Source organism: Thamnophis elegans, chromosome 1 (assembly GCF_009769535.1).
Source record: "Thamnophis elegans isolate rThaEle1 chromosome 1, rThaEle1.pri, whole genome shotgun sequence".
Taxonomy (NCBI): Eukaryota; Metazoa; Chordata; class Lepidosauria; order Squamata; family Colubridae; genus Thamnophis; species Thamnophis elegans.
This window is the reverse complement of record NC_045541.1, coordinates 49,068,654-49,080,307: the sequence shown is the minus strand read 5'-3', so window position 1 is coordinate 49,080,307 and position 11,654 is coordinate 49,068,654. Positions and strand designations below refer to the sequence as shown.

At 37.4% G+C, this 11,654-nt stretch overlaps 1 protein-coding gene across 1 annotated transcript in view; it reads right to left on the bottom strand.

Moving 5' to 3' along the window:
• DPP10 (dipeptidyl peptidase like 10) overlaps positions 1-11,654 on the bottom strand; it is a 196,258-nt gene that overhangs the window by 40,016 nt on the left and 144,588 nt on the right. The window contains 5 exon segments of the mRNA XM_032235619.1: positions 2,088-2,135; positions 3,600-3,721; positions 6,683-6,730; positions 8,035-8,126; positions 11,087-11,194. Of these exon segments, the coding sequence (XP_032091510.1) occupies positions 2,088-2,135; positions 3,600-3,721; positions 6,683-6,730; positions 8,035-8,126; positions 11,087-11,194 (418 nt within the window).

Genomic DNA, 11,654 nt, shown 5'->3' with positions numbered 1-11,654 from the left:
GTTATTCATTGCATATTTTATAAAGAGTCGAAACCGTCCATCTGTTCCTTTCATCAGCTTGCCTTTCATTGTCATTGGTGCTTTTACCAAAGATACTCTCATTGTTTCTGCCAGGTTTTCTCTCCTTTCTTCATCTATATTTTGAAGCATGAAATAGAGATCCAGTTTGTCTACCTCTCCTTTCAGTATTCTATACATATTTCCCTCCACTCTCGATTTGCTATCAGTATCAACAATTTTCTTATCACTTTGTTCATATTTTTCTGCAATTTTTTGAGCTCTCTTCAAGTTTCATTGTTTCATCAATATTCTCAACTGTTCCCTCCATTTTTTCTGTTCTTTGTTCTATAATCCCCAGATTCTTTTCAATTCTTTCTGTGCTTATTAGGACTTTTGAATTTCTAGCATAATTCTTTGCAAAGTTATTTCCTTTTCTTCTTCATATTGCGCCATTTTTCCTGCCACTAGGACATCCAAGAGTTTTTGCTAGATTTCAAATAAATTCAGTGTACTCTTTCAAGTCAGGGCTTTCTCTTTACTTCAGAAGAGCACTTGTATAAACAAGACATGATTTTCTCTCTATCCCTTTTGGTAAGCAAAGCCAATGGCCTTGAAATTAGCAGATGTAACCAGGCCTCCAGCCTCTAGATGGCAGTGTTACTTCTTTTTCCTGTGCTTTTAGCTCTCTCTTTAAACTTTCTTTGAGTTAAAAAAATATGATTAAAAAGATAAGAAAGGAATCCTTAATCCACAAATACAAAAAATGAGAAAAAATAGAAGAAGGGGAAAAGAGACCAGTCCAATTTAAAAAGTAAGAGGTATTTGTAAAAAAATTCATCCATAAAAAGGAAACAAAATTAAAGAAAAAAGATAACACAATAGTTTTAATCAGGCTAATCCACCGCTTACTCGCTTCTGTCTTCAATTTTAACTTTACTCTAAGTCTTTTGGGTATTCTCTTCTCTAATAGTAAAATTTATTTCACCTATTTCAACACACTCTCTCTCCTGCTCAGCTTCCATTCAGGGATATGTCTCAACCTTATGCATCTTAAAATGGCTGCTTCTCTTGTGGCCAGCAAAAAGAGCTTTTTCCTAGATCGATCAGGGACTTTGCGATGTCCCTGAGATCAGCAGGACATGCTTTTCTCTATCACTGTCTCTACAGGATGGTTTGGGTCCAAAAGGACCATCCAGCAACAGAGATATCAACAGCAATCCTGGAGCTCCAAGATTGCATGTTGTGCTGTAGCGACGTCAGCCCCGCGTCTCTCAGCTTTGTATATATTATCTTAAAGGTGAACTCAGCAGAACATATGTTTTACTCCATACTGCACCCAAATAATGTATATATATTTATTTCCCCACATATGCAATTTGGTTTTTACATAAAGGAATCAGGTACAATGGAAGTTATTTATTAGAGAAAAGTATGTTCCAAGTATAAAAACAAAGTCAGCAACATTTTATTTTTGGACACACTAGGGTAATACTAGTCAAAATGAAGTTAAGATCACAGCATTTTTCCTAAGAGGAGATATTTTGAAAAAAATACTAATATAGAAAAGTTACTTATATAGAAAACCTATATGTATTTGTGTATACTATACTGCATATGTGTTTTATTTGTATGTGTGCACATGATTGTGTTGAGTTGCTTAAACAGAAAGATTTAAGCACACATAATATTTGTATCATTAAAAAAGGATCAATTAGATAACAGGCACCCAGGAACAATTCCTTAATCCAGACTAATTGTATTAAGCTTTAAAGTATTTTAAAGCATATATTAGAAGTACTGTAATAGGAACTCAATTTGCATAGTTATTTAAAGAGATTGTACCACTGTGCCACCTAATTATTGTAAGCATTAATGGGGAATAAAGAGTATGTAATAATGGAAGATCAGTCTGAAAAATCCCTGATAAATTATAGCTACTGTATTAATTTCACTCTGTCCTTATTGCTTATGTGCATGTTTATTCCTAGGTTGTAATTAAGATGAGATTTAGAAATTAATTTCCTGAATGTCTCAATTGAAAGAGAGAAAACCCACAAGAAAATCCCCAATGAACTGGTATAACTTACTTTCAGGATTAACTGTGCTGTGCAGGCTGACAATCGGAACACCAGGACCTGTAAAACACCAAAGGACGGGCACACAGAGGAAGTAAATAAAACAAACTAGCTGTGGATTTCTCAATTTAAGAAAAACTAAAGCAAAACAAAAATTATTCTAAGTCACAGTTTTCAAAACTACTGCAGCATATGCTTTAATACTTAGCATATGAAGGGTCCCATTAATGCCAAGGCAATAGCATAGTCTTCTGGGAAATAATAAATGTGTGATTGTTATTATCTTCATCATTTCAATTTTACAGCTGAGAAATTGACACATAGAGCGATTAATAGCCTGATTATATAAAGCACAGAGTACCTGCAGCTACTATTAAATCAAAGAGAGAACAGGGAGCATTCAGACTTTGCAAAGTCATTTGGAGGCCATTAGAAAACTGAGTGGAAATCTCAGAAGAAACATATCCAAACATCATGTAGCTTTGATTCAATGTACAGATAAGAGTGCCCCGGTGCAGAGGGCACCTGATTTCATAGAATAATAGATATGGAAGGGACCTTTCAGGATGTCAAACCTGTCCCTTCCCTGCTCAATGCAGGGATTCAAATTAAAACATTCTTGCTTCCACTTAAACACTTGTATTCTTTCTCCTCCTCTTCCTCCTCTTCTGGTATTGCAATCTGCAATGTTCATAATACAGGATGCCTTTATAAATGTTTCCCTTTACAACTGGACTGTGAAATGACTGTAGCTGTATGTATGTATGTATGTATGTATGTATGTATGTATGTATGTATGTATGTAAAACAAACAAACAAACAAACAAACAAACAATTAATCAAACATCTGTGTATGTGTGGGAATAATTGCAGAGACCTGCTCCCACAGGATGTGCCATAGTGCACACGAAACAATGAAAGCGCATGGGATGTGGAAAACAGGATGAACGACTCATAAAAGTAACTGGCCATAGCCAGCTCTGGCCCTAAGTGATAACTTTGTATGCTAATGAGTGTAATAAGAATAAAAGGGGGTTTCGGACTCTGTTCTGAGTTCTCATCCCGAGATACCTTGCATGTGTGTCTTATTCCTCATGAGAGACCACCACATGTATGTAGTTGATTCTCCGGCAACCTCCATAACTTTCCTTGGCATTTTACTAATGATAACAAGAGTGTTATTTATATCACTGATTGACAAATGTGATCTAGATCTGCAACTATCCAGACTTTTGGTTGTGTGTAATTTGATAGTAAGAGAACACATTGAAGAATATCCTTTTAAATAATTTAAATAACTAGTGAATAAAAGAATACAATTTCTTTTATACAATTACTTCTAGCCATCCTTTGGTTCCCTTGGTTCTTCCCTTGGTTCTTTGTTTCATAAACCATTGTATCATAGGAATGATCAAATTAATCAATATAAAAGCCTATTAATGAGATGCTTTATTTTTTTGAAGTTCAAAAACATTTCATTTAAAAAAATAAGTGTAATAACAGTACAAAGAGAGCCTGGCTTACCCTTACACTGTAGAATGAAATACTTGATTGAAGGACTAAACTTTGCATTAAAATATGTACAACGATCTTTCATAAAATTGCATGAGAGGCATTGACGATTCAGCAGTTCAGTTGTTGACACACTAAGGAAGTGAAGAAAAAAAAGATCAAGCACAAGAAAACCTGTAGCTAATATGCAGTGCAAATATATTATTATAAGAAACAAATCTTTGGTTTTAATTGTCAATATTTCAGACACTACACATAGTCCTCAACTTACGACCACAATTGAGCCCAGAACTTATGTTACTAAGTGAGACAGTTATTAAGTGAGTTTTGGCACATTTAATGACCTCTCTTGACAGTTGTTAAGGGAATCCCTGCAGTTGTTAAGTTGGTAACATAGTTGTTAAGTGAATCCCCATTGACTGCTTGTCAGAAGTTCACAAAAGGTGAACCCATGACCCCGGGACAGTGCAACCATCATAAATATGTATCAGTTGCCAAGCATCTGAATGTGATTATGTGACCATGGTCATGCTACAATGGTGATAAAAAGGAAAAATGGATATAAGTCATTTTTTCAGTGCCACTGTAACTTTGAACAGTCACTAAGCAAGCAGTTGTGAGACATGGACTGCCTATGCTGAACATTGCTTCTTTTCTCAAACTTCTTATTTATTTATTTATTTATTTATTTATTTATTTATTTATTTATTTATTTATTTATTTGTCTTGTATGCCGCCCACTCCCGGAGGACTCCGGGCGGCTCACAAAAGACAAGGGAAAGGGGGGAACGAGATAAAGACAACATATTAAAAACAAAACCAACATTCACAATTTCCGTGGAGGTAGATGCTTCTCAGTTCCCCCCAGCCTGCTGGAACAGCCAGGACTTGGTGGCTTTGTGGAAGGCCGGGAGGGTAGTAAGGGTCCGGATCTCAACAGGGAGCTCGTTCCAGAGGGCCGGAGCTGCAACAGAGAAGGCCCTCCCCCGGGGAGTCGCCAGCCGACATTGGCTGGCAGATGGAATCCGGAGGAGACCCAACCTGTGTGATCTAATTGGTCTGAGAGAGGTAATCGGCAGGAGGCGGTCTCTCAGGTACCCAGGTCTGATGCCATGTAGGGCTTTATAGGTAGCGACCAGCACCTTGAAGCGGATTCGGAGACTAATAGGTAGCCAGTGCAGCTCGCGGAGGATAGGTGTAACGTGGGTGTACCTTGGTGCACCGACAATTGCTCGCGCGGCTGCATTCTGGACTAATTAGAGTCTTCGAACACTCTTCAAGGGCAGCCCCATGTAGAGCGCATTACAATAATCCAGTCTTGAGGGCACAAGGGCATGAGTGACTGTCTGAAGGGCCTCCTGATCCAGGTAGGGTTGCAATTGGTGCACCAGGCAGACCTGGGCAAAGGTCCCCCTGGCCACAGCCAACAGATGGTGTTCTAGAGTCAGCTGTGGGTCCAGGAGGACTCCCAAATTGCGAACCCTCTCTGAGGGGCGTATAGTTTCGCCCCCCAGCCTGAGAGATGGAACAGTTGGACAATCTTTGGGAGGGAACATCAGAAGCCACTCGGTCTTGTCTGGATTGAGTGCCAACTTGTTTGCTCCCATCCAGACTCTAACAGCCTCCAGGCACTGGCACATCACTTCTACTGCTTCGCTGAGTTGGCACGGGGCAGACAGATACAGCTGTGTATCGTCTGCATATTGGTGATACTTAATCCCATGCCAGCGTATGATCTCACCCAGTGGCTTCATGTAGATGTTAAATAGGAGGGGGGACAGGACCGAACCCTGCGGCATCCCATACTTGAGGGGCTTTGGGGTCGATCTCTGCCCTCCGACCAACACCAACTGCGACCTGTCTGAGAGGTAGGAGGAGAACCACCGCAAAACGGTTCCTCCCACCCCCACCTCTCGCAACCGTCGCAGAAAGATACCATGGTCGATGGTATTGAAGGCCGCTGAGAGGTCAAGAAACACAAGGATAGAGGGGTGACCCCTATCCCTGGCCCGCCAGAGATCATCGATCAGCACGACCAAAGCAGTTTCCATGCTGTAACCAGGCCTGAAACCTGACTGAAAAGAGTCTAGATAATCGGCTTCATCCAAGGACCGTCGGAGTTGCGAGGCCACCACTTTCTCAACAACCTTCCCTACAAAGGGAAGGTTGGAGACTGAATGATAGTTGCTCAAAATGGCTGGGTCCAGAGACGATTTCTTCAGGAGGGGTCTCACCACCGCATCCTTTAGGCGTGGTGGGAAGATTCCCTCCTGGAGAGAGGTGTTCACAATCGTCTGGATCCAGCTGCGTGTCACCTCCCTGCTGGTCGAGACCAGCCAGGAGGGACACGGGTCCAGTATACAAGTGGAGGCACTCACCGCTCCCATGGCCTTGTCCACTTCATCAGGAGAAGCCCGTTGAAACTCAATCCATAAAGCATGCTCAAGACCCTCCCCCGGTACCTCGGCTGGTATCGTGCAATTGGAGTCCATCTCTGTCCGAATCCGAGCGACTTTATCCGCCAAATACTGAACAAATTCCTCAGCTCTACCCTGTAGAGGGTCACCCGCATCCCTCCCTTTCAAGAGGGAGCGGGTTATTCTAAACAAGGCCGCTGGGTGCGATTCGGCGGATGCAATAAGGGTGGCAAAATGCGAACATTTCGCCGCCCGTATTGCTAACGTACGTATCCCTACGTATCAGCATTTTTTTTCCCTAGCAAAGGAATGCAGTGCAAAATGGAGGATGTGGAAATATGTATAGTATTTGTGAACACCATGCTTATAATGAAAGAGAACAACACTGACTGTAACTTCATTTTTATTACTTAAATTTCCTTGGCATTTTGAAATGCATATAAAATGCTAACTAGGCTTAGTATTACACTGTGAAGAATGTCTTGGGGTTATTATCTTTCTGTCATAATATATATTGTTCCTATGAAATTTGCTTCTTTTATAAATCCACAGATTCATGCAGAATTTCTAAGGTATGTACGGGATCTTTTTTGACATTTAAATTAATAGCATTTTTGTAAACAAAGAGACACAGCCCTGTCAATCACTTAGGAATCACATCGCACCAGATCTGCTTACCTATGTAATTGCCTTCCTCTTGGTGAATTTTCAGTACTTAAAAAATAACTGGCAAAATGAGAAAAAAAAAACCTTTAGCCCAGATGAATATGAACTAATTTGATGTAGATAATAAACATAAAGAACATCAGACCTAAGGTTTTCAGTGATATAGGAGAAGAGCAAGATCATTCTTACCATAAGATCGATTGAAGGGGCTATCCACAAAACATCTTGAGATTGGCTTATTTCTTTACATTGCTCCTAATTTTTCATTAGCAAAGAAGCTTTGCAATTCTAGACTTAGTTTCCCCTTTCAGGATAAGATATCCAATTCATTTTTGGGCCATAATACAGTTTTATCATCATGAGCATCATGATCACTCATGTTGACTAGAAAGTGTCCTCAGGTGATTAAGAAGGAAACTCGAGAATTAGCATACCTGGCTTTGTAAAAAATAAAATACAAATTGGACTATTGATATGCTATATTCTATTCAGATGGAGCTTAATTAATGATTAAAACACTTGTTTTTAATCAGGAGTCTTACTGTTTTGTGTTCAGAAGAGATTGTCTGCCTTAATTCTCCAAGATTAAAAGGGAGAAGCAAATTAACTAATGATCAGGCAGAACAATTGATCTTGTTCCGAGAAAAAAGAATGCAGGTTTTCAAAGTACCGACCTTGCTTGTATTAAAGACAAAACAGATATTAAAAGACAACAGAGGCTTTAGCTCATTCGTATACCAGGCATCCATAATTAAACATCTGTTATATTGGAAAATGGCTTCAACACTTCTACATATTTAAATGAAACCCTTTATAAATCTCATCACATTCAACAAGGTTTATTTCTATGCAACACTGAAATCTTAACAAAGATAATTATTAATAAATGATATTTTTCAGGAGTTCCTGGGAAATCCTTTCTGTTAACACTACTGGGAAGCACATCCATTTACAACCTAGAAAAAACAGGAAGAACTATTCCTTATTATTCTCGAAGGTAAGCAGATTTTTAAAATGGGAGATCCAAAGGTGAAAATGTATTTAATTTTTAAATCCTAATGATCTGACTATTCTAAAACAAGACCACTTGGAAATTTTGTTGCCTAACCCAGTGTTTAGGTTTTTTTTTATTTCAAGGAATACTTTGAAGCAGAATTTATTACAGCCTAGCCTTATTTTAATATTCAGGAAAAGTTCCTATATCAAGAGATTAAATACAGTTTGTCTTTGTACTTATAGTTCATGGCTAGTATTAGCATTTAATAACACAAGAAACAAAATTAACATCGCTATACCAATAGCATTGAATCTATCTTGATAACACAGATATTTTACCTGAACAGACAAAGAAAAATAATGCTCACATCTTTTGGGTATTTTCGTCATATGCCAAGATTTTTATAACTTCCCAGTTCCCTGATGTCAGATGTCGTATACTAAATTGTTCATTTTTGATCTGCAAAAAAAATAATAAATTTAACCTTTTTTCTCCCGTGATTTTCCTTAATTGATCAAAGCAATGATTGGCAGCAGGGGTCAAATTCTATGGGCCCCTTTGGTATCACTCAGGATATATAACAGGTTGCAACTTGAAAGTAAGAGAAATGAATGGAACAAAACACAAATTAACAAATGAAATGAAAAATAAAAAATAGATACATTTAGGGTTTGTAAAATTAAGAGAGGAAAGATGCATGCGAAATATGGAATATATTTAGTAGGTAGTAAGATAAGAAGTATGTTGTCAAGGTGGTGATGTCAAAATGTATTTATAGATATATTTATACGAATTCTCATAATGTTGCTTTAGATTTGTTGACTGAGAAAGGTATATGTTTATATTTCTGCAATTTTTCCTGGGAGCATGAACGATTTTCAGAAAATGTTACATATTGTATGATGTAGTGAGAAACATGAATCTGAAAATTCATGAATCAAAGCTCAAGGTATTTGTATTTGGCAGGTAAAATGGAATGAATGAATTAACACAAATTTTATACAAACAGTAAAAAAAATAAGCAAATAGCTGACTGTGTATCTTGGTAACATGTTAACTGAAGATGGGAAAATGAATGCCCAGACAAATGGTGGTAGAAAGATAGCACATAGTATGCAGGCTATTGTGAAGAATGAATATTTGTTGAAATAGGCAAAATGGCCTTGCATAAGTGGGTGCGTCTGGATACTCTTTTGTATGAAAATGTAAGTTGATTATGTCAATAATAAAAAAAAATGTATGGTAATTTGAATGCAGTGACAATGGGTTATTTAAGTTTGCAGTAAAATAGAGATAGGGCCAAGAATGAATGGAACTAGACACAATGCAAAAGTGAGTGATGAATACAAAAGTAATATATCTGGGGCATTGGCACTGGTAAAAAAAACCCCTCAACACAGCAATCTAAATTGCATGTAAAAAAAAGGGGTCAGGGTTTCAAGTGTATAATTGCAGCTGTTATTTTGACCCCTTGAACCTCTCCTTGCACCTAGGTACTCCTGAAGTACACTGAGGGAATTGAGACATATTACAGAATGAGGATCAAACTAAAAAAACCAACTGTATGAAAGAAAAGTGAATGGATTGAAAGGAAGAGAATGAGTGAGAAAGTCCTGTTTGGATGGTGATTGATGATGATGATGATGAGGAGGAGGATGAGGATGATGATGATGATGATGATGATACTATCCTTACAAATTATAGCATTTTGTTTTGCTGAGCATACACATGTATTTAAAAAAAACACTGATGTCCATGCATACCATGGATGTTTGTTTGTTTTTTTGGGGTGGGGGGAGTACAGTTCAGCAGATATACAATTCTTGTATCTCACTGTTAATTTCCTTGAATTCTCAATGGCAATATATCCTAAAGCAGTCTAAATGTTCTTAAATAGTTCAATTGGATTCAAGGAAGCAAATATTACATTTTGTTAGGTCCTCTTCCCTTAATGTTTATATAGTTGAGCTATAAAGATTTCCTTGAGCAAGGAACTCTATCTTGGTCTTCTGATAATGAAAATTACAGTATATACTGTAGATGCAATGTCTCAATACTTCACTCCCACAATAAATAGCATTAGCTGAAGGTGTTATCTACTTGGGTAATGAAACTTGTTCAAAAAACAAAAACAAAACAAAACAACTCAGAGAGCACTACGGACTTTACAGCTCAACCCTGAGCTACAAATATCTTCTTCTATTAGCATGAATGATATTTTAGTTTAATAGGGTAAATACACTACTTGCAGGAAAATAGGAGAAAGAAGAAATAATGATCAGCAGCAAGAAATAATTCACAAATAATCTGTAAATGTGCAATAGCATATTCTGTTAATGAAAACAACATCTGTATTTAGCTTCCATATCTGTATTAATATCCATTGATATCAATATTAAATTGAATATTTTCACTGACTTTAAAAAGAATCAAACAGAACTTGAGTACAGGGTTAAAACTAACTCTTGTCTGTCTTTGGCTCAGACTGAATTTAAAACTGTGTGCCTAGAATTGTATCATCAAAAGCTCATTGGATCTAATGTTTTGGACAGAAAATCTTTTAATGCATGTTCCTCATCGTAGGAGAGATTTATTTCTTAATTTTCTTTGCAAAATTGAGAACAGTATTAGGGATATGGAGGGGCTAGTTTATTTATGGTACATCTTCATTCCGGAAAGCAGGGCAATTTGGAACTAATCTCATCCAATTAGAACTCGAGATCTCCAGCAAGATATATTCTGTCATAGACCATCCTGTATGTGTGTGTGTGTGTGTGTTGTGTGTGTTGTGTTGTGTGTGTGTGTGTGTGTGTGTGTGTGAATGTGTGAATGTGTGACAGAGAGACAGAGACAGAGAGTCTACAATTTGTGTTAGTGTCTCCAACTTCATCTGGAGCACTATAACACACTGGTTTGTCACACAGCTAGTGATTCATTCAAGGAATTCCACAAAAACAATTGGGAGAGGGTTTTTTTTGAATAATATTCCTTTAAAAATAGCAGTGGTCAGTTTTAAAAACTCCTGTAACTTAGCATTTTAGATTATAGTAGGATGCTAACTTTCTTGGTGTCTGACATTTAATATCAGTCAAATGAGCGAGAGGTTTTTTGTGCAATAATTTTAGTAATGTCACTCATTGAACCAAACATTTCCCTTTAGACAAGTATAATATTCTATAGGAAAGCTAAACATTCAAGGACCTCTGATCACCCAATGCAAAAAAGGAATACTTACTCATGTGTTGTCTATTGCATTTTTATTTTGTATGCACTTATATCTAAGCACATTTAAAAAAAAAACACCTGTTATTCCCTGCAACACCAACCCTGTGAAATAGGTTGAGCTGAGACAGTAATTTGTTCAGAGCTGTCCAATTAGTTTCTGTGGCTGGAATACAACTTAAGTAAAAGAAGCTCACCTGAACATTAAACATAGCAATATGGTGGAATTCTCCACGACCGCCTTGTTTAACTGGAACTGTCATAAAAAATGTATTACCATCTTTAGAAAAAACTGGCTCTTCATTCTATAAAAAAGAACCCAGAGAAAAATATTGTTAAAAACTACCATATACGTTATCATTTTTATGCATGGCATATTCAACTACTGAACACATTGAAGATAAACAATATATTATGGTATAAATGTGATTTTATGTTTTTTACTGTTTTTACAATGGCTTTTAAGACACTCAGGGTCATGGTGCATAAGGTGGGTAGCTACAGATGTCTTCTAAATGAATAAAGAGTAAAGATAATAAAGCACAAAAATAATTCAAGAGGCAATTCCATTCCTTAGAAATCTTCCCCCCAGCGCCCCCCCCCCGCCAAATAGCAATTTCAAACTGCTTTGCAAGAGAGTAAATGCTTCTTTGTGCCTTTAGGTTAATCTATGGATGGCTTAAGGTAAACGGAGAATAGAGTTCATAGGCAAGTCTCACCTTGATTTCCTGACCTCCATGCATTTTGACAGAGGTCCAAAGGGAA